Here is a 20,113-nt window from a genome sequence, read left to right as displayed (position 1 = left end):
AAAAAAATGCTCCAGTATAAAAATAAAACTGCCTTTATGACATTCCTGATGTTGCACTATCTAATTGCGTAAGCCCATATCTCCATCCTGAAAAAAAGCAAATTAGTAAACAAAGGGGAAAGGTGGATAATTAAGCAACTTACTATTCCTGCCTTCACACAGAGTAAAGTTTTTTCGTTCTTTTTAAGAAAAAAAATAAGGTAACATAAATAAGATTTTGTCTGGTGACCTGAACAGACTTAAGTTACCTTTTGCTGTTGCTACAGCTTGTTATACATTTTTTTCTAATCAATTTAGCTTCTCTGATTGTTTTTAGACATTTTAAATAACAGAAATATACACAATTCTGTAATTACAAGATTTAATTCATTTAATTTTAAAATGGTCCATCACGTTAGTCTTCTCTAATCTTTTTTTTTTTTTTTGCCAAAACCAGTAAAGATTTTAAATGAAGCAGTATTTTATTACACTATCTGTCCTTGTACTTTCCTTGCCCCTATTTATTATTTAGTATTTTTGCAAGGAGCAGTCAAAGAGAAAGCTCCTATGAAGACCCTGCTAGGCTCAGGTCCTCAGCTGATGTTAATGACAAGGCCTCCCAAAGCTGTCAGCTTTTCCATGTGAGGGCTTGGTAGTTTCTGCTGCAGTTTGGTGAGGGTTGCAAGCACTGCTCCTAATGGGCGTTTCGCAGGAGCTGACCTCGGTGGCGTCCATCCCGGGGTGCATCATGCTGTGATCTTCCCTGCTGCAGTGCCAGCGGACACTGCATAGCAGTTAGGGTGTAATTGCTCCTCTCAGTACAATCTACAACCCTTTTTCTCATTATACAGTAGCAGCTTTCAGGGCTCATTTGCTGTCTTGCCAACTAAGCAATTTACCTACCATCTGCACGTAGAGAGACCCAAGCAGATACAAAACCATGGCTGGTTCCTACTCCACACTGCGTTTATTCGAACTTTGCACCATCTCCACAATCTTTGGAGTGGCAAGAGGGGACACAGCAAAATTAAGAAAATAAAGTTCCAATATTCTTTATTTTGCAGTTAGTTAAAGGGCCATACTTTTTGAATCTGTGAAGATTCCTTTATAATGTACAAAAGACAAGTTTTGGAGAGTAACTGGCAGATCCCTAAATAGAAACCTGTCCTGGCATAGTCCACATCTCTACAGATTTGTTTATTTTATTGCAGTAGTGCAAGCTCTACCTCAGAACCATCTGCCTGACTGCTGAGATTTGAAAACCAAAGCACAAAAGAAAGCCATTATTTAATGAATAAAGAGCAAAGGTACTGTCAATCCCACCACTCTTATCTTCAAGCCAACTGTCCAAGTTGCTCTGGCACATGTGCATTACTTGAGAGATACCAACCCTACAAAAGCTCAGTGCATTTCTCTTAGGGGAATTCTGCTGACTTCATGCAGAAGGTCAGTACGATGTTCCACCTGCAAAACTTTGCCTGAGCCTTGATGAGAACCAAATATAGTTAATTGCAGAATGACCAAATATCAGAAAATAATAAATAATAAGGAATATTGAAATGGAAATAATTAAATCAAGCTTCATACCTACTCGTGTACCCAAATTTCCCTGTACTGCCAAACTCCCTGGGCCCAAATTTGGTTTGTGAGTGATCTGGCAGTGGCTGGAGCTTCCCTTCTGCAGGCATTGCCAGTTTGAAAGCGTACCAGAGCAGCCCTCAACACTGAAAGAAAATGCATGGATCTCTGCAAAAGACCCAAGATACTGTGTATGTTGGAACAAAAGAGAAACACCAACGCTTGCAAGTAGTTTGCAAAATTCATTTGGCTCAGTGGTCTGTGCCTGTCAGTGTGACAGCAGCAATAAATCACAAGGCTTGCAACAGTGTGCAGAGAAGGCTCTCTGTGGGCAGGGTGCGCTGGGAGCCCGCGGTCAGGGTGGGACACGCTGCAGTGGGGACCCTCCCTTCGCGGCCCAGTCTCTGGTTGTCTGTGCTGTGCAAGGAGCCCTTGCACCGCATCAGTCTTGGGCACTTATGCGTGCGTGGTGTCTGCATGGGGAGTAGAGTGGAAACAGTCTCTGCTTTCACCTTCCTGTATTTTCACATGAACACAGGAATTCCATCTCCCATTTCTGAGCAGTCTGTTATTTTTAAGCAGTGTCTTATTACTGCAGCCTCTGAAAGTGTTTCTGCCGTAGCTGTGCACAGCACCTGCTGTCTGCTCACATGATGAGGGAAATGCCTGTGGTTCCTGTTGACTTCAGTCCATTTGGGCCGTGTGCGGACACTGCAGCAGAAAGAAACTTTCCTTTGACTTACACAACTTTGATCCCAGCAATTCCCATGAGAAGTGGGAATAAAAATCATCCATGATAGCAGCAGGATGGAACTGTCCATTTGCAAGGAAAAAAGAAAGGCTATACTATATATATGTGTCCTGGTACTATTTTGATTCTTAGAAATTTTTATTCTTATGGTGGATTAAAAATCAGGGTAGTACAAATGTAAGGTCTTAGTTACTCCTCCACCAACTTCATACAGACGTTTGACCTCTCATGACAAATCTCAGAAGCTCAGACTCTTTCTGGTGAATTATATTATAAATATAACCAGATTCAAGATCATAGCTAAGAATTTGAGTGAATATAATTAAATTAAATATAATGCATAGAGCCACTTTCCCTTTCCTGTTACCCTCACATTCATAGCAACCTCACTGAAGGACAGTAAGACTGAATAACACCAACCTTGTAGCTGATGAATTTCTGGGACAAGTTGGCTATAAGAGCTATCCGAGCCTTCATGAAATCTTAAAATTTAATTTACATTTGGTCAGTACAGAAGGAACTTAGGTTTGACAGTCATTGCTCTTCTCTTCACAAAGATGTTATTATACTACAGTACAAATTGAATTAACCTGTTCACACACCTAACATGCACCAGTGATAAACATTTAATCTCTTTAAACAATTGAAAAATATTTCCATTCCTTTCCCTTCTAGTCATACATACACTTACCACCTTTAGTCTGTGTTCTCTGAATCTCATTAGCATTCTTGATTCTAATAATCAGCTCTTTGCCCTTTGAACTCTCTTGGCTCTGGAGAAAGTGTTTTTTTTTTTTTTTTTTAATCAAGAGTCCATGAACACACTTTCTTATTCTTTACATATTTTCTAGCTAGTTTTGAATAGCAGGAGTTTATCACGGAAAAGACCCACATAAAAGCCTTTTGGATTTTCATAAAGCTTCTTATGCAGACCCAACACTGAAACATTTTGAGTCATTTTCAGAGCCTTTGTTGCTTACTTTTGATGTGCATCCCTTTTGATGTTTCTCCCTCAAAAAAAAAGAAAAAAAAACCCTAAATTCTTCTTTACAGTCAATGGACGTGTTCTAAGAGCAACATAAACTGGTCTTTTATCACATACGCTTACTGCTAATAGTGTCTCCCATTTCTTTAAGGAGCAGCCCAGAAGTTACCCACAAATTTCATTGTCCATTTGACTGCACTGCCAGCCACCTCCCTCCTCCCCTGATATTCTTCCTTCATTCTGTAAGTTAATTGAGTTTTCCAGAGACTGCGACTTACTAGAGGACCTATAATTATTTTATATGCCTACATCAACCTGGAAAAAAGAGGAGCGGTCCCATCTCCTGGCTTGCACATGCCAATTTTCTATAATCATATGAATAACAATATCTTGGAATCAATGTAAACTGCTCACATATTTAAGCTCTATTTGTATAAACAAGGTTTTCAGATATTTGATAATTTTTCTTTTTTCTCTACTTTCATTTGTACAAAGAATACATATCTTTTAATCTGTTTCATTAGTAAATGCACATAAGTAGGAAAACAACATTAAAGGATGGATAAATCCAGGAAAACACCCATCCTCTTTTCCTTTCGTGTTGCCTATAGTCTTTATTTTCCTATGGCCACTCCAGATAATGGTAGCTCATTTGCTTGTGTAGAGCAGGGAAGGCAGATGGGCAAAAGTCAAACATGGAATATGTTTCAAAATGAGAGGGATAGGTGCCTGCATGGTTTATTTTTCCTCAGCCATCATGTTCTGTGTATGCTGTGTACAACAAATAGCATAAAATATAACATAAACGTTCTGTAACTGGGGAACACATCAAGCAAAAACCAACTGTGACTAGTTCTAAAAAGCTGCCTGTATTTCTACTTAGCTGAATAGCCTGGGGTTAGTTACAGGCACTATTTGCCATTACTTCGGAGGAGGGCTGGAAGAAGGCAAGGGAAAGATCTACCCGTGTTTGTTTAAATATCCTATAGGATTTCTTATATTTTGTGTGGGTTGATTAAAATCATGTGCATCTGCTTGTTCCTTATCCCTTACAGAAGGAGCATGCGGCAATAATTTGCAGGAAGATTTTTATATAAGCGTCCCCCTTACATGGGTTTTATGCAGAAGGGGAACATATGGTCCTGAAAGAGCATTAATACCCAGGTACAGCTGGTCTTTGAAGATTTTAAGTGATCCAGATAAAAAGAATGAGCAAATGCCTCCCAAGGGAGACTGTGGCTGTTCTGAGACTGTTTTTTATCACAAGTGTTACACTTACACAGAGATATCTCTGGAGACCTAAGAATAGAATGGAGACTGTATTGGCAAGAGGAAAATAGATGTATAAGAAAATAAGACAAAAATAAAGCCCTCAACCTAGCCAACAATAGATAAGTTAACCACTGTCTTGTAGGCTGGCAGCAAAGAAATTTCAGCAAGCTGATTAATTGATCTATTGTTATTAGTTAATGCAACAACCTAACAGTCCTCAATGACAGCAATGTCGCTGTGCCAGGTTTTTATTACCCTGCGGCACTGGCACTCTTAGCATTCCTATTACTCAAAAAGTTAACATTGATTTAAAATGGAGTTTTGTTTGTTGGATATAAAAAGAGCTCTCACAAAGAATTTGGGGTTAGATCTTAGCTGAGGATTCAATCCTTGTCCTGCCAAAGGACTGGCAGGTTTTAAAGACAATTCCCTTTAGAAGAAGGAAAAATCTAAGGTGCTAGACTTGTCTGGGGAACTAATCTGAACTAATGAAGATGCCCAATCTTCATTTTTGATACACAGAATATAACATAGTTCCATGCACACTTAATCAGGCTTTATTATTGCATATTCCAGAGTCGCAGGCAGGAGTGCAGGAGTGCCAGAAGCTGAAATTAATGACAGGGTCATTAACTACTGTGTGCAGAGTAAAATTCCTCAAGATATGTGTTCCTATAAGGGATTAAATTGCCAAAGGGATAGGAAATAAATTTAACATGGAGAATACAAATATCAGGACAGGAATTTCATAACAGAAGACTTAGGAAATATGGGAAAAAAATCTCCTAAAGAGCAAAAACAAAACCATTTTTCTGTGCCTACACTTCAATTACAAGAGGTGAATTACACAAACAGGAGAAAGTCAAGAAGAGGAGAAAAGATGGAAGAGAATTGCATAATCCAATAAGAACCCTGAGAAGAGGAGCCTTTCAAAGTCTCACTGAGATCAGTAGCAAATCCAAGGCTTACTGTTAATACAAACAAACCACAGAATCAGAAGCCAGGGGCCAAGTCTGGGTAAATTAAGTTTTATTTGGCAGGCCTACTCAAGCTAAAAATTTCTTTACAGAAATAATCCACAAAGACATCTATAGTTTTATGAAAATGAAACTGCTAATACAAGAGGAACAAGCAAAACTGAATAAAACCATCATTTTCTCTGAATTGTGCTGAACGAATGTATGCAGCTAAGGGTGAAAATCTCTTCCTGAGTTGCCACTGGGCAACATGTCTCTAACCAGGAGGATTAGAACTCCCACGACATAAGAAATCCTGAGCTAATTTGAAAGCAGAACAGCTGAAGAAAGGCTGTTCAACAGAAGTTGGAATTAAGCAAGAGGTTAAATTACTTCAGATTTTTGTATGTGTGCTGATCTTGGTGCCAGATGTGAAAGCCCAGGCAAGATAACCATCTTTCCAAGCTACCAAATCTTGTACAGGCTGGTAGGTTTAGGAGGCAAGATTCACGATACTGGTATATAATAAGAAAAAGTTGCTTCGATAGTAAGAACATTAAAAAATATATTAGAGAGAGAGATGCATCTAGTTTTTGAAATGGGGAGACAAAAGTACTGTGAGAGTCAAAACTTTAAATTATGGTAGTTATTTTAAAGTGACTAAATATTGCCTAATGGATTTTTATCAAAATGTAGAAAAATTGTCCAAGGACTAAGCATATTGATTTGCTGGACTAAGTTAATTTATCAAACTGCAAGCAATAAGCGAGGGTGGACCTTAAACAGGTCCAGGTCTCAGTCTTGTTCTATAATGTCTGTGTAAGTATTTATTATGCTATAGGTTTTTGAGCACATTGATGTATAAAAACAGGCAGAGAGGCTGGCTGCTTCTAGATCATGCAGCACAAGGAGATCCTAACCACATAACAAATTAGTAAGGGCTGGGTGCTTTGGAACCAGAAGGCCTGAAATGACAGGGTAGAGCAAATTTCACTCAGTTTACTAAACAAGACTGTTCTACCTAGGGCAATAAAACAATGCCTCTAGATTGGCTTTTGCAGAACCTGGGGCTCCCTTGTGAAATTGTATGATAACTTAGTCATGACAAAGATGCCACAGGATCAGGGAGCCCAGAAGAGAAATTCTGCCACTAGGAAATATTCTGGCTTGAGAAATCTTGAGTGCTTGAAGTGCTGAAATAAAGGAATTAAGCTTGGGGATACAAAATTAAAAAGGGAAGTCTGTGCTTTACTATGTCTTCATGAACTCTTTTGTTTCTTTAAGCAATAAGCCTTTATTCTCTCATCTTTTATTTTAGAAAGATTTCATTTTATGAAGTGTTTAACATTTTCTGCCTTTTTTTTGAAGAGTTTTTATCAGTGATAAGAATCTTTAGTTTTAATATCATGTTATAAAATATTTTTTCTTGATTTCTTTAGCTCTTTCTCTTTGACAGCAATCATTGCTGAGTAATGCCCAAGGTCATACTTTTGAAAGGCAAATTCTTCATTTGCAACATTGCTGCAGGACCTATAGCAGAGTGTATATCCAGAGGACTAGGCACTTGTCCATTTCTAAGATATATATTCTATAATATACATAGAATATAGAATTCCATAATGGATCTGTCTGGCACCAAGGATTAGATGTAGATCAGTAAAGAAATATGAAAGGGAAAATCAGCAGATGTAGAAAGAGTTTTAGGAATCTGCATGCATACGCACACATGCAGTTTGGGAATGATAGAGAAGAAATGCATTACATGCAACATAACTTTTTTCACTAGAAAACATAGTGACCTGCTAGTCTACGTCCTTCATTTCTTGGACAGCACTCTAGACTGAGCCAAAACCTTGGACACTGAGTGCAGAGCTGCTTCTACTGATGTCAAAAGAGACCCAAAGTCTCAAAGATAAATCCCGTTTAGCCAAAAAGTCTTCAAATAATGCCTAGATAGGAATTACTTTCCTGAAAGAATTTATTACCAGAACAAGATTTATTTGAAAAAAAAAACACCTTCTCACATCTCTTGGCAGAATATTGGATACTTCAGCAAAGTAATCTTCTCCTGCAACAAACTTATGGCTTTAAAAAGTCACTATCACTCAACTCCTATTTACTGAAGAAATTGCCCCACTGTCTATAATGAGACCCTTTACATAAACATGGAATTCCAGAATGATTGTCCAATTCTTCTGTTGCTAAATCCTGCTTCTACAAAATTAAAAGAGCAACTTATGTTAATTGCAAGGAAAGCAGAAGTGGTGGACCTTCACTCACATAATTGAAGAGATAATCCATGTTAAAGAGTAGTTTCGTTAGCAGTAAACCAGTGGATTAGTAAATCACAGATTCACAGAATGGTGGAGGTTGGAAGGGACGTCTAGAGATGAGCTAGTCCAACCCCCTACTCCAGCAGGGACACCTACAGCTCGTGGCACAGGGTGGCAGCCAGGCAGGTTTGGAAGATCTGCAGAGAAGGAGACTCCACAGCCTCTCTGGGCAGCCTGTTCCAGGGCTCTGTCACCCTCACAGGAAAGAAGATCCTCCTCTCATGGAGATGAAATTTCCTGTGTTTCAGTTTGCACCTTGTCCTGTCCCTGGCCACCACCGAGAAGAGTTTGGCCCCATCTTCTTTACATTCTCCTCTCAGGTGTTGGTACCTATTGATTAGATCCCCTCTCAATCTTCTCTTTGCCAGGTTAAACAGCCCCAACTCGCTCAGTCTTTCCTCATACAATAGATGCTCCAGTCCCTTGATCATCCTTGTAGCCCTGCTCTGCACTCTCCCCAGTAGATCCACATCCCTCTTGTACTGTGGAGCCCAGAACTGCCCATGACACTGCAGATGCGGCCTCACCAGGGCTGAGTAGAGGGGCAGGATCTCCTCCCTTGACCTGCTGGAGACGCTCTTCTTAACGCATCCCGGGATCCCATTGGCCTTCTTGGCCACGAGGGCACCTGCTGCCTCACAGTTAACCTGTTCTCAGCCAGGACTCTCAAATCCCTCTCCATGGAGCTGCTTTCCAGCAGGTCAACCCCTAATCTGTACTGGTGCCTGGGGTTTTTCCTCCCCAGGTGCAGGAGCTGGGCTTGTCCTTGTTGGACCTCATGAGGTTCCTCTTGGCCCGACTCTCCAACCTGTCCAGGTCCCTCTGAATGGCAGAATCCTGACTTTGATTACCATTTTTTTCAGTCATATGGCCTGTCTTTTATAAGGACCTTAAAATCTTCCTTACTTACTACTTGATTTCTACTTCCTAGTTTTGTTCCAGCATTTTAGTTCAACTGGTTTATGGTTGTCCAACAGAAAAAAATGACTAGTTGGTATATGACATGTTACCTCTGCAGTGCATGAACATATTGTGATTTCCACAGCACTGAGTCAGCATTCTGATGAGTTAGCATTTATATTCCCGACAGCTGTTTATTCCTCTCAATGTAATTTCAGAGATAAATGTCCAGAAGGGATTTGCTGCCCCAGATCTATCAGAAAACATATTTAAGATATTCTGTGGTATTTAAATCATAAAAAACTATTATTCAGTAATCTTCGGACAAAAACTGTTTAATATTGAATTTGAAATAAATCATCTAAACCTTGTTTTATAATTTTTAAACATAAGATAATAAAAAGTCATTTTTCCCCTTTTCTTCTTATTTCCCATGCAAAATTGCATTGATGGTTTCCAGAGACATTATAAAATGAAGAAAAATACAAGAACTCTCAACCTGGTTGTTTTGTTTGCTCCTTGTATTTGCAATTGAGAGAGAAGGTAGCCCTGAGAAGAAAAGAAGAGATAGTATCCAGTGCCCATAGGAGCCAAACAGTTCCTGAAGTAGCTGATGGATTGGACCTTATTAAAGCCAGGGACCAGCTGGCACAATAGCGTATGAGAAGTTCTTGCACTCTGGAATTCCTTTGGTGATCCCGAGAGAATATTTTCGCAAAGATGTTGTAGGCTATGGTCACTCATATGCCATCTTTATATATGGTATTTTTGCTCATAGTCTTCTGCTAAAGCCATGCAGGTGCTACAAAGTACCATAGATTTTGTTTTCCTGCATGAACCCTAAAAAGGCTACCTACTGTGCACTGAGTTGCAACAACTGCCTCATCTTTGGATTTTTGTTAGGGTGGTGCCATAAATTCCTGTACTAAATTCTCCTCCAGAAATATTTCTTCCTAAAACCGGTCTGCTAGGCTTGGCTTTACAATATGGGAGGGCAATTAAAGTGTTGTTAATGTGATTATAGATGTGTATATTATCCATACAAAAGTAAAATCTAGTTCTGAATCCTATTGAATTCTTAACTTTGATCATGTCTGGTTGAAATGTACTCTACAGAGCAGTCAGTTTTTGATTAAAAAAACATTAATTGCTCTGTGCTTTCAAAATGTTTCAATTTTTAATTTTCTCATCTCAGAAAAGACTTCTGATATGGCTGTTGCAACAGTTCAGTTCATGTCCTCTATTACTTACCTTTTGCTTTTTCCCACTCTCCAGTCTAAATCAAACAATCTTATTTTTCAGTGTCTTTTCAGATCGAAAAAAAATCTACGCTTAATACAGTAATATATATTGCCTAACCATATTAATTTCATTTGTATTTATATTTCTTGTATATGCTTCTGCGACACAGTAAAGTGAACAGTGAACAGTATTACAGAAGAGAATTTCTACTGATCTGAAATATTTTCAATGCTATTTTCCAGTACATTTTTTCTGCCCCCTGATGTTTTTTTTTTTGCTCTTTTGACTGCCACTGACCACTACTTATCAGTCCTCACTGAGGTCCCCGCATTACTGGAAAGTGCTTTTTTTTCCCCCAAATGATAATTCTAATTTTAGAAAGAAACATAATAGACCAAAATAACTTGCAGGTAGTTTAATCATGTAAGCTATAAATGTAGCCATAAAAACTGCAGACAAACCAGTGAATAAGATCATCGTTGCTACTACTACTACAAAAAAAGTATAAAACATTCAAAGCGCAAGTAGAGCTTTTGATGATAAGCTCTTTTGAAACACCAAAAATTGAATGTCATTATTCTGGGACTCTTTCCTCAAGCCCTACTCATGTCAATAAGCAACGCATTTAAATAAGGATTACTGATATAGACATGGGTGTAAAGGATTAAGCATTATCCTGGAAGATTCCTGTCTAATCCCGTTCATAAAAATCAAAATCATGATGTAAGGCTTTCCTAATACAGCGATAGCACATTTCATCTGTCATATGAATGGGCCCAGTAAGGGATTTCCCTAAAAATCTTGAGTTTAACAGCCTTAGCAAATTTTCATTTTTTTAAACATTTGCCATAATATTACGTGTAGACAATTTAGGTGACAGCTTTGAATGTATCATTGTTACGAAATTGTCACAGGGAAGAAAAAAAGAAGACTCTTCTGAAATGTCTAAGTAATCTCTTCCCCCTACATCTATATCAACTGTTATTGATACTACAAACCAAGGGTGCAGAATTGTGCCCAAATAGAAAATAAAACACAATTTAGGTTGGAATTTTACAGTCTGCTATGTAATATAATATAAAATGCAGTTTAAAGAAAAAAAGAGATTGCAATACTAAACAGTCATATCTTAAACATGAGGTTAAAAATTTCATATTTGCAATTAAAAATAAGTTCTGAGAGAGACTTCATTATATTAAAAAATGTTTTTAAATTAAACATTCAAAATCTTTTATATGGCTCTGATATATGCAATATAAAAAGAAATGTTTAAGTAGAAGATGATTCTCTCTAGGATCCATTTCTGAAAACTATTTGGGCCACTTCTGTACAGAGGTTACATTGCCAGTGCAAACTTATGTGTAACTTCCTTAACTATTAAATGACTCTTGGGAGCCAAAAGTGACAAATTACTTGATCCTTTTTAAGCTTAGTTCATAATCATGTATCTGTCATGTATTTGTCATTTTTTTCCTGATTCTATAAAGCATCCTATAGATCGCAGTGCATGTGTCGTAATTTTATATCTCTTGATACGTTCAACGTTCCAGTTAGATTTCAAAGTGTAGCAAAGAATGGACATCAGGGTCAATATATTAGTATAAAAGACATTATGAGTGTAGCACCCTTCTCTATTCCTACATTTGTGGACAGTGCAATTTCTTATTTACAAATGAGTGTTATAAAAGAGGTTCAAGAAAAAAAAGTGATTTGATTGATTGAAATGCTGCTTTAACTGGTTGTGTATCTAGCCCTGTCTGCCTCTTGAGAAACCATCAACCTGCATAATAAACACCTGCATGTATTTTCACTGCTGGAGGTCTTCACAAATTAGCAGAGGTTCACTTGACTTTTCATACAGAGTCTCCAAAACAGTGTAGCAATATAGACAATGAATACAAAAAGCAACAATAATAAATTTATTTTGCATATAAGTGTCTGTATTTTGTTATTAGTGTTATTTGTGTGACTGCACTGCCTGAAAGTCCCGTGTGACGCTAGATAAACATGTGTTCCCACCTGCAAGTGTTTGCAATCTAAGTATGTGTGTCTGAAAGTATTGCTATGACAGAAAGATTTAATAATGTTATTACATACAGGTTAGTAAGTTTTTTTCTCATTGTGCAAACCAAGCATATGCCAAGAGCCCTCTTAGAAGAGAAATTTTTATGGCATTTGGTTTTATGATTCACTGCTGTTAGGGTGGAGCTGTAGCAAACAATATGGAAATTTACAGAGAGGTAATCAGCTACTGTCAAATCTTGAGAAAGAAGGCTTCTGTGAGGAGTTTTTGCTGACATGTAGTGATTTTGTTATGATCTTCTACTCATGGGCTGGTTTGAATTAAAATCTGTGGCAGAAATGTACCCAGATTCTAAATGACTGATCTGTAACAGGAAAGCAACAGTGTGTATGCAGGCCCCAAGCTCAACTCCTCTGGCACGTACCCTTTCTCAAAAATGGCCTTCCGCTATATTAACCTTCGCCAAAGCCTCTTCACTTTTAAAAGAGGAAAAGAATACAGAAATAAAAAATCCTCCTAAGAGGGGAATACTGGATGGGTGGGTGGGTGGATGGATGAATGGTAGAGCATAGACAGAGGGACAACCGATACAACAGTGTAGAGCCGAAAATAAGGAGAATCCAAAGATATATTTTCAAGCTCAAACGACAACTTTTCCTGTTCTGTGTTCTTTTTGGTGAACAGAATTAAAGGATAGTAGATAACTGTGTTCTGGATATTTCAAGGCAGGATCTTGTCTTAGGAAGCACGCACAATGTATTGCTATGGTAATAGTTACCATAGTTGGTGTCCTTTATGGAATAATCTTTAAAATTCTATATAATGTGGTTAATTTACATAAGCAAATGCCACTTTAGTCAGAACTGCCTTTAAATATCTATAGTATGATAAAACTCATTGCATTTTTGTATTGCGTATGCAGCAAAGGTAACAGCTTAGGGAACTTACAGTCTATATAGATGAACAAGCAAATTAGTATCTTTAGCTGAGAAAACTATCTAAGAAACAGTCCTATCTTTATTATGGGAAGGCAATTAAATATATTATCTGGTAACTGCTAATGTGGCAACAATTGCAAGAAATTGCAATAGCAGATTGTGAAGTATTGTTTGTAGGATTTCTAAAAGGAAAATCTCTAACATGACATGGGAAAGACACTTGTTCTGACATCTTTACTTGCTTTTCTCTTCTAATACTTCATTTTGCTTTTGCACTTCTTTCTACTGCTGACTATAGTCATGACACATCTGTTTCAGGTTGCAAGCAGAGACAAGCAGCTTCTTGTCAAATAAGATAATGCTGCTGGGCAAACTGACCTTGACCTGACTGCTGGGATGCCAAAAGCCACAAGGCAGCTGGTAAGGATTGTTAGGTAGGTCAAAATGAACTTTTATTGTCTCTGCATCTCATGAAAATATCAGGTGGTAAAGAACACTACAGTGCAGTCTCCTCATCGGCATCTAATCCTGTTATAGCTCAGAAAACATTTGGGATAAGCTGTAATCTAAGTAAAACCTCTTCTATATGCTTATTCCCTCTATGAGCTCTACAAAACATGCATGTTCTTTACACTAACAATACATATAAAATTAGGAATGACACTTCCACAGTAGTTACACTGGCAATGAGTCGGCCGTGCTGAGCAGCAGTGCTTGGAGGAAGTCACTCAGTTTTGCCTCAGTAACGGCTGGCAGGAATTAGCCATTCCTGCTTTCCTTGATCTGTAATTACGTTGGCTCAGTTCATCCTCTCTTGCAGAATAACCTGCAGGAGGAGGCTGTAAAGCAGGAAAACTCCATGAAGGTTTCCTCATGTAGAATCATTCCCATATTAATTCCGTCAGGAGGATGGGAAGTGGTTTTAGACCTTTCCACGGCTCTAGTTATTCAAACTTTAACTGAAGGACCATCCATGACAAACCTCTGTCTTTCAATACCAAGCATGTTCTAGGAACCTCTTTTCAGCCTTTCTTAACAATCTGGAGAAGTAGCCAGCGTGGCACTGGCAGCTCGCTGTGCTCACAGGCATGGATGCTGCTTTACATTTCTGAAAACCAGCATTTCTACATCAGTAGTATAAAGATATTAAAATTGTAGGTAATCATTATATTTGGAGACTGTCTTGTCTAGATTTCAATGGTCATGTTTTCTGTTCATAGTTCAAGATATCTTATTAGAACTTGGAATATTTCAGATTCCCTACACATTCATTTAAACATTTAAAAGTTAATGAATTACATCAACATGACAGCACAGACTCGTTTTCGCTAGGGTTTGGAAGTGTGTTTTTGGACAGAGTTGTTGGTGCATTCTGAAACATGTTCTAAAAGCACAGTGGACCTCGTTTATGTCCTTGGATGAAGCGTTGGATTACACTGATCTGCCTGTTCAGCGGCTGGCTGATTTCATCTTATAAATTACTTACTAACAAGGTGGTATATGCTGAACCAAAGGTGCCCATCCGGGGTCCTTCCAGTTTGGTGGTGCCTTTGCCTGCGTGGCTTTGCACCGCACCAGAAGGAGGAAAAAACCTGGTAAGAGGGATCCAGTTGACTGTGGAGCCATTTTATGTTTCCTTTTCCTGCCCTGTGTCTGAACAAAACACCACCACGCATCACCTGCTGGTTCCTTCTGCCCAACTCCCCACACTTGCATATCTGACCCTTTAATTCTCCCCCTCTTTCTTCTTTTTTTTTTTTCATTTTTTTTGTCTCCTATATAAATGAGGGGTGGGAAGTCCATTGGGGTATTTGGTCTGGTACATGTGGGCAAACAGGGAACCTGTATTACCTGTTTGAAGTGAGTGACTGTACCAAGTGCAGCTAGTACAGCAGATAAAACCTGCATATTTAAACAGCTATCAGAGTTGATTTGGTTTGGACTTGAGAGGCTTGATTTACCATGACATTGCACTTAATTTTGTCATTTACATATGGGAAAGTGGGCGTGAGATGTGCTCAAATAAACAGAGACTCGTATCCAAGTTCCCAAAGTGTCAAAATTAACACATCTACAAGTTTGGACTCTTGTTCTTTGCTGAGTTGTGCTTGGACGTGCTTTGTCCCTGTGTGAGGAACATGGGCTCCAAAAGAGTGATTTGCTGACTGCAGGCTGTGGAGATGGGCAGTATTTATGGCTAGGCCTTTGAATCATCAGATAGCTACGTTCCCAGCAGTTGGCAAAAACACAAAAATGCACGCAACTCACGCATCATGTGTTGTGTCCAGAACAACTGGACTAAGCAATCCACACCACTAACAGCTGTGATAATATTAGAAGTTTAAATAATAATTCATAATAATAATTTCAAAGAGATTCCAAAGGTGTATTTAACAACTGTGATGCAGTACCATCTAGTGGCCAAATTGAAGGAGCCTATATGAAAAACTGGTGCACTGAGTATTCCACAGCAATTGCCGATAACTCTGTAGTTATTGCTTTTTTGAATCCTCTGATTTTGACTGGCGAGGGTTGAAGGTTCAAAAAATAAAAAAACTCTTTCAATCTTGAATCCAACATTGTTTCCTTGACAGTTTTTACGATGGTTATTATTTCATGAAGTATAAATTCTAGAAAAAGGAAAGTTCTCTCTCTATCGCAAAGAAGTTAGGTGTAAGGAAGGCTTGAGCTTATCAGATACTAATCGTCAGAAACCTAATAGTTATTTTTATTGAAATAAATTATTCAAAAGATAGTCCTACTGCCAATAAAATAATCTGTAATGAAAAAGAAATATATGAATGATTCGTTCTGTTGACATTCTGATATGACAGGGTAAAATTTGGCTCTAGCCTAAATTATTTAATTTTGAAGTTAGCTCCACTATTTGAATATAAAAGTGCTATCAAAATAACATCAGAAAGGGATAGTCTAGTGTAGAACTGAGCCATTCCAAATTTTTAAACGTAATCAGGAAATCTGTAAAGCCGACTTTGAATTCAAACTAGCTACACGCTAAAGGATATACACACACACAGTCCATTCACGTGAAAATGAAAAGGCTGTGTGAAAAATCTCTTGTTGCTTGCAGGGTGAGAATAACTGGGTTATGTTACCACATCTGTAAAAATATTATCTCATTGTCACAGTTAGATATTTTTATGATAATTTCTGACAGACATTTTCACATAATATTTTCTTAATACATGCCAAGTATCACATATGTTCAATTAATGCTAGCAAGAGTTGTCTGCTTCAGAATTCCAGTCCTCAAACAATCAGAGGATAAACACAGTTGTTGAGTACGAGGGGAATGTAGGGACCCCGATGGAGCTGACTGTCTAAAGAGGGAAACTTGTGAAAGAAGAGCAAAGTGTCCTTGGCAGAGCTTTCCCCTTTCTTAAAAGATACGAGTATTAAAAATATTAATCTCCATACCTTTTTCTCTCTTTTGTTTTCTTTTTGCTCTTCTCAGTTGCGTATAAATAGCCATATCTAGTACTTGTGTTCCGTATCTAGCACTGCAGTGGTAGGACCCTGGTAACTTGTGTAACCCAAACAGAGCTTTACAGCTGCTATATACTGCTTACATCTCTTAACTGCGCGCACCTCGGGAGCACTCCACCTCACCAGGATGCTGCCTTTAACATCCGGAATTTTGCCATTTACCTCAGAGATAGGAAGTTCTTGTCCTTGGAGTAGCTGCAATTCACATTTCTCTATTATTGGAAAAACTTACAAATTAATGAGATAATTTACAAATATTGGGGGAAAGCACAGTGATTTTCTTTTCCATTTTCTTTTTAGGCTTATCCTTTCTTTTCCAACTACTGCTACATTTTTTCTAGCTTTTCTAGCTCCCTACCTCATCCTCAGTGCGCTCTCGTATTTATGGTCAGTACCGTCTGTCTGCAATTGGCTGCCTTGTTGATAGGGAGCCGGTTACCGTGGTTTATAATGTATGAATTTATGCAAGATCCGTGTGGGTGGCACATTTGCTTAGCTTCTAGCTATTCCATTTTCTTCAAAAGTGGGGTTGTCATTCGCAGAAATTGTTACAAGTAATTGAGACTCTAGTCTCTGTGAACAGGTGAACAGTGTTGATTGTGTATTTAAGGTTTTCTTTCTGATGGTTGACTCAAGTGTGGCACTTAGGTGGAAGGTAGTAGAAGCTAGTTGCCTATTCTATATTTTTTCTTTTGGATGGAGGACAAGAATGTCAGTTTACAGCATTACGTAGAAAGATTCAGATTTTTTAAATCAACATACTTAGGAATATGTGTCAAATAGTTAAGAAAAATAGTTTATTTTTTCAGGCACATGGTCTTGAAGGGAATTGTGTGCTGTTACATGCCAGCCTCCCATTGAGTTCGATGTTTCCAAGAGATGTGGCTCTAGTCCCTCCTTTCTGTGCAACTTCAGGGGCTACCGCAGCTCCCATACTTCACACACATCCAGCATTGCAGGGAATATCCCTCCAGCATCTTTTCTACTTCCAGGGTATTTACAGGACTGATACAGCTTACGCTTCCTTGTCAGGTGGAATGCATATCACAGTCTGATAGTGAGACTGCTCAACTGTCTGTAAGTACAGATAGTGTCATGTTTTATGGTATCTGTTTGATTTTTTCCAAGGATTTTTAAGCTGTGAAGGATTCCAGCATGGACTGGCTTTGGGAAAGTTTTCGTATTTGACTAATGCTTCCCTAATACAGTTCTTCACCTGCAGGCACTTTTTAATTGGTTTGTTTCTGTAAGTGAATTGTCATGTGATATTACAAAAGCAGTGCTAAAGAACAAATGTATGTAAAGGCAGACAGCACAGACTCACATTATGAATGACTGTGAAACCTGGGTGCCTTGCGAAAGCCCTTATGGAGCGGAGTGATGACTGGGATTTTGTTAGCTGGGGCTAGAGGCTGGAATTGCATCTTAGGCCCATGCTGTTTCGTGTTGTTTGTTGATGTGTTGTGGTACCATTTCACATATCTCTGCCGCTCAAGATAAACCTTGCCTCTTACCATCCTAATGGTTTTCAGTCACCGCATGATCATTACGTTTGCAATACTTCTCCAAGCTAGAGTAATGCAGTCCCTATTTTACAGACAACACAAACGTAGGGTACCAAGTTAAGCTACACATGCAAAGGTATTAAGGCCCCTAAATATCCCATTTATATGCCATGGGCATATCAGAACAGCAGTACGGCCTTTACCTAACTTTCAGGTAACTTCCTCAGGACAAAAGCTTCTGCCTTAGCCGGATATGTGATAGTTATCTAAATGCAGTATTTCTTCCAAGGCAGTAAGCTGTTGAGAGCTTTGACCCATTCTCAGCTAGAATCCTTATTGAATTCATCAGAAAATGATTCTAAGCGCTCAAGTGTGAATTCCTAAACTGGATGCTACCTGCATAAAAAACAGCATTCCAGAATTTGCCAGAGTTTTGTGTGTTACCTTTTTAGGTTCAAATCCCCCGCCCCTATGCAGTTTATCAAATTACACACCGTTCTTATATAGTTCTTCCTCAGTTTCTGCTCCATTTTTAACAGGATTCATTCCTCGAATGAACAGGAATGGTAAAATTAAAGTCTTCTCTCACAATCCAAGCATGTTTCTGCATAGCTACTGAGCCCCCAAATGCTGAAAACTGGCAGTGTCGTCAATATTATATCACTACAGACACCAGTAGTACAGGCCTGAGATGCCCCCAGCATTCATCAGCACCAAAAGATACCAATCAACCGTACAAAATACCACAGTATTATACAAATTTCATGCAAATTCAGACGCAAATGACATTCTTCTTGTAAGCATCTGTAGTGTACTGCACATACACAGGAACTATCCGAACAGCAGCTATAGTGATAATTAAAATCATCATGACATTGATAATTTTAACCTGTACTTGTCGAACGATTGACTCAGTTGTTCCTCAGCAGAAGGGCTTCCTTCTCGGTCGCTCATCTCACAGCGTTCAGGCAGCTCCATCTCTGATACCGCCCTCAGTTTTGTTTGCTCTGATATTGCTGGGAAAGGTCTATGCGTATGGTCTGGAAAACAATAAAGATATTTCTGTAATTGCTGATGCATAGTTCGGAGTCACACCTGCTGGTCGCTGTGGTGCTATCCATGGTTTTGAAGTTGTGTAAGTAGCTGTTTTCAGTGGGCACGATTTCTTTTGACCTATTATAGATAAGATTGTTTCCATATTCATATTTCCAGTTGACATGAGAGGTACAGGTCAGGCTTTTTTTTATAGGATTTTGGAAATAAACCTGAAACCATTTTTTATACAAAATGCTTGATTTCTTAACGTGTTTTATGCACAAGTAACATCTAAAGCATTTCTCCCTTAAAGTCACTAGATTTTGCTTTATGTTACAATGAGAATTCCACAAGAGTGGAGGGATCAAGTCACTGGTGTCTTGAAAAATAAATACTTTTGTATCACCCCTTGAGTTTCTGTGAGTGCAATTCTGTGAAATAATGAGTCAGAAGAGTTCAAAATGGTGTTAAGCCAGCTGTGTGCAAGCAGCAGAACCCCATTCAGTGATCCCAGCGCACTAGCAAGCACAGTTTGTGGTTTTTACAGTGAACTGCACTAGTCCAGAGCTGAGTGACCCCTTGGATCTGCACCCTGTTTCCAGCACCTGTCCAAGGGCTCTTTCTGTAGGGCATTGGGGCAAGGGGAACACATTAAAATACCCACATCTGCCAGCATGGGCCACCCGGAAAGAGGAATCAGCCCCTACTGCACATGAGGTTGATCAATAGCGCGGATCGATTCTGCTCCACACGCTCCCAGCCTGCGATCCAGGCTCTCCCGACACGTGTCGGGGACAGCGGGGCACGCAGCAGCCGTGTCAGCGGGGCCCCGGGCCGCGCAGCACAGGCACGGCCGCTCCAGTGACGCGTCGCGACCCGACACGACTCCTTCCCTTCCCAGTCCCTTGTCCAGTCAATCAGCTTCAACAGCGTGGAGAAGAAAATGATTTTAATGGAAGTAATAAACAATGCTCTTTTTCATCATACATTGCTCTGTATCTTATGATAGGGCTTATCAAAATCAATGCATAAAAATCCACAATGCATGAAAATCCATAATGCATAATGCCCTTAATTGAATCTGCAATGTGTGCATGTGTGAATTTAAA

At 38.9% G+C, this 20,113-nt stretch overlaps 1 protein-coding gene across 1 annotated transcript in view; it reads right to left on the bottom strand.

The window, feature by feature from the left end:
• TJP1 (tight junction protein 1) overlaps positions 1-20,113 on the bottom strand; it is a 183,871-nt gene that overhangs the window by 161,823 nt on the left and 1,935 nt on the right. The window contains exon 2 of the mRNA XM_088519926.1: positions 18,859-19,009. Within this exon, the coding sequence (XP_088376052.1) occupies positions 18,859-19,009 (151 nt within the window). The remainder of the gene's footprint in view (positions 1-18,858; positions 19,010-20,113) is intronic.

This window comes from Tinamus guttatus, unplaced genomic scaffold (assembly GCF_059628265.1).
Source record: "Tinamus guttatus ecotype Peru unplaced genomic scaffold, ASM5962826v1 Tinamus_guttatus_pri_ptg000004l, whole genome shotgun sequence".
Classification (NCBI taxonomy): domain Eukaryota; kingdom Metazoa; phylum Chordata; class Aves; order Tinamiformes; family Tinamidae; genus Tinamus; species Tinamus guttatus.
Note: the sequence above shows the minus strand (reverse complement) of the source record. Positions and strands in the feature narration are given on the sequence as shown.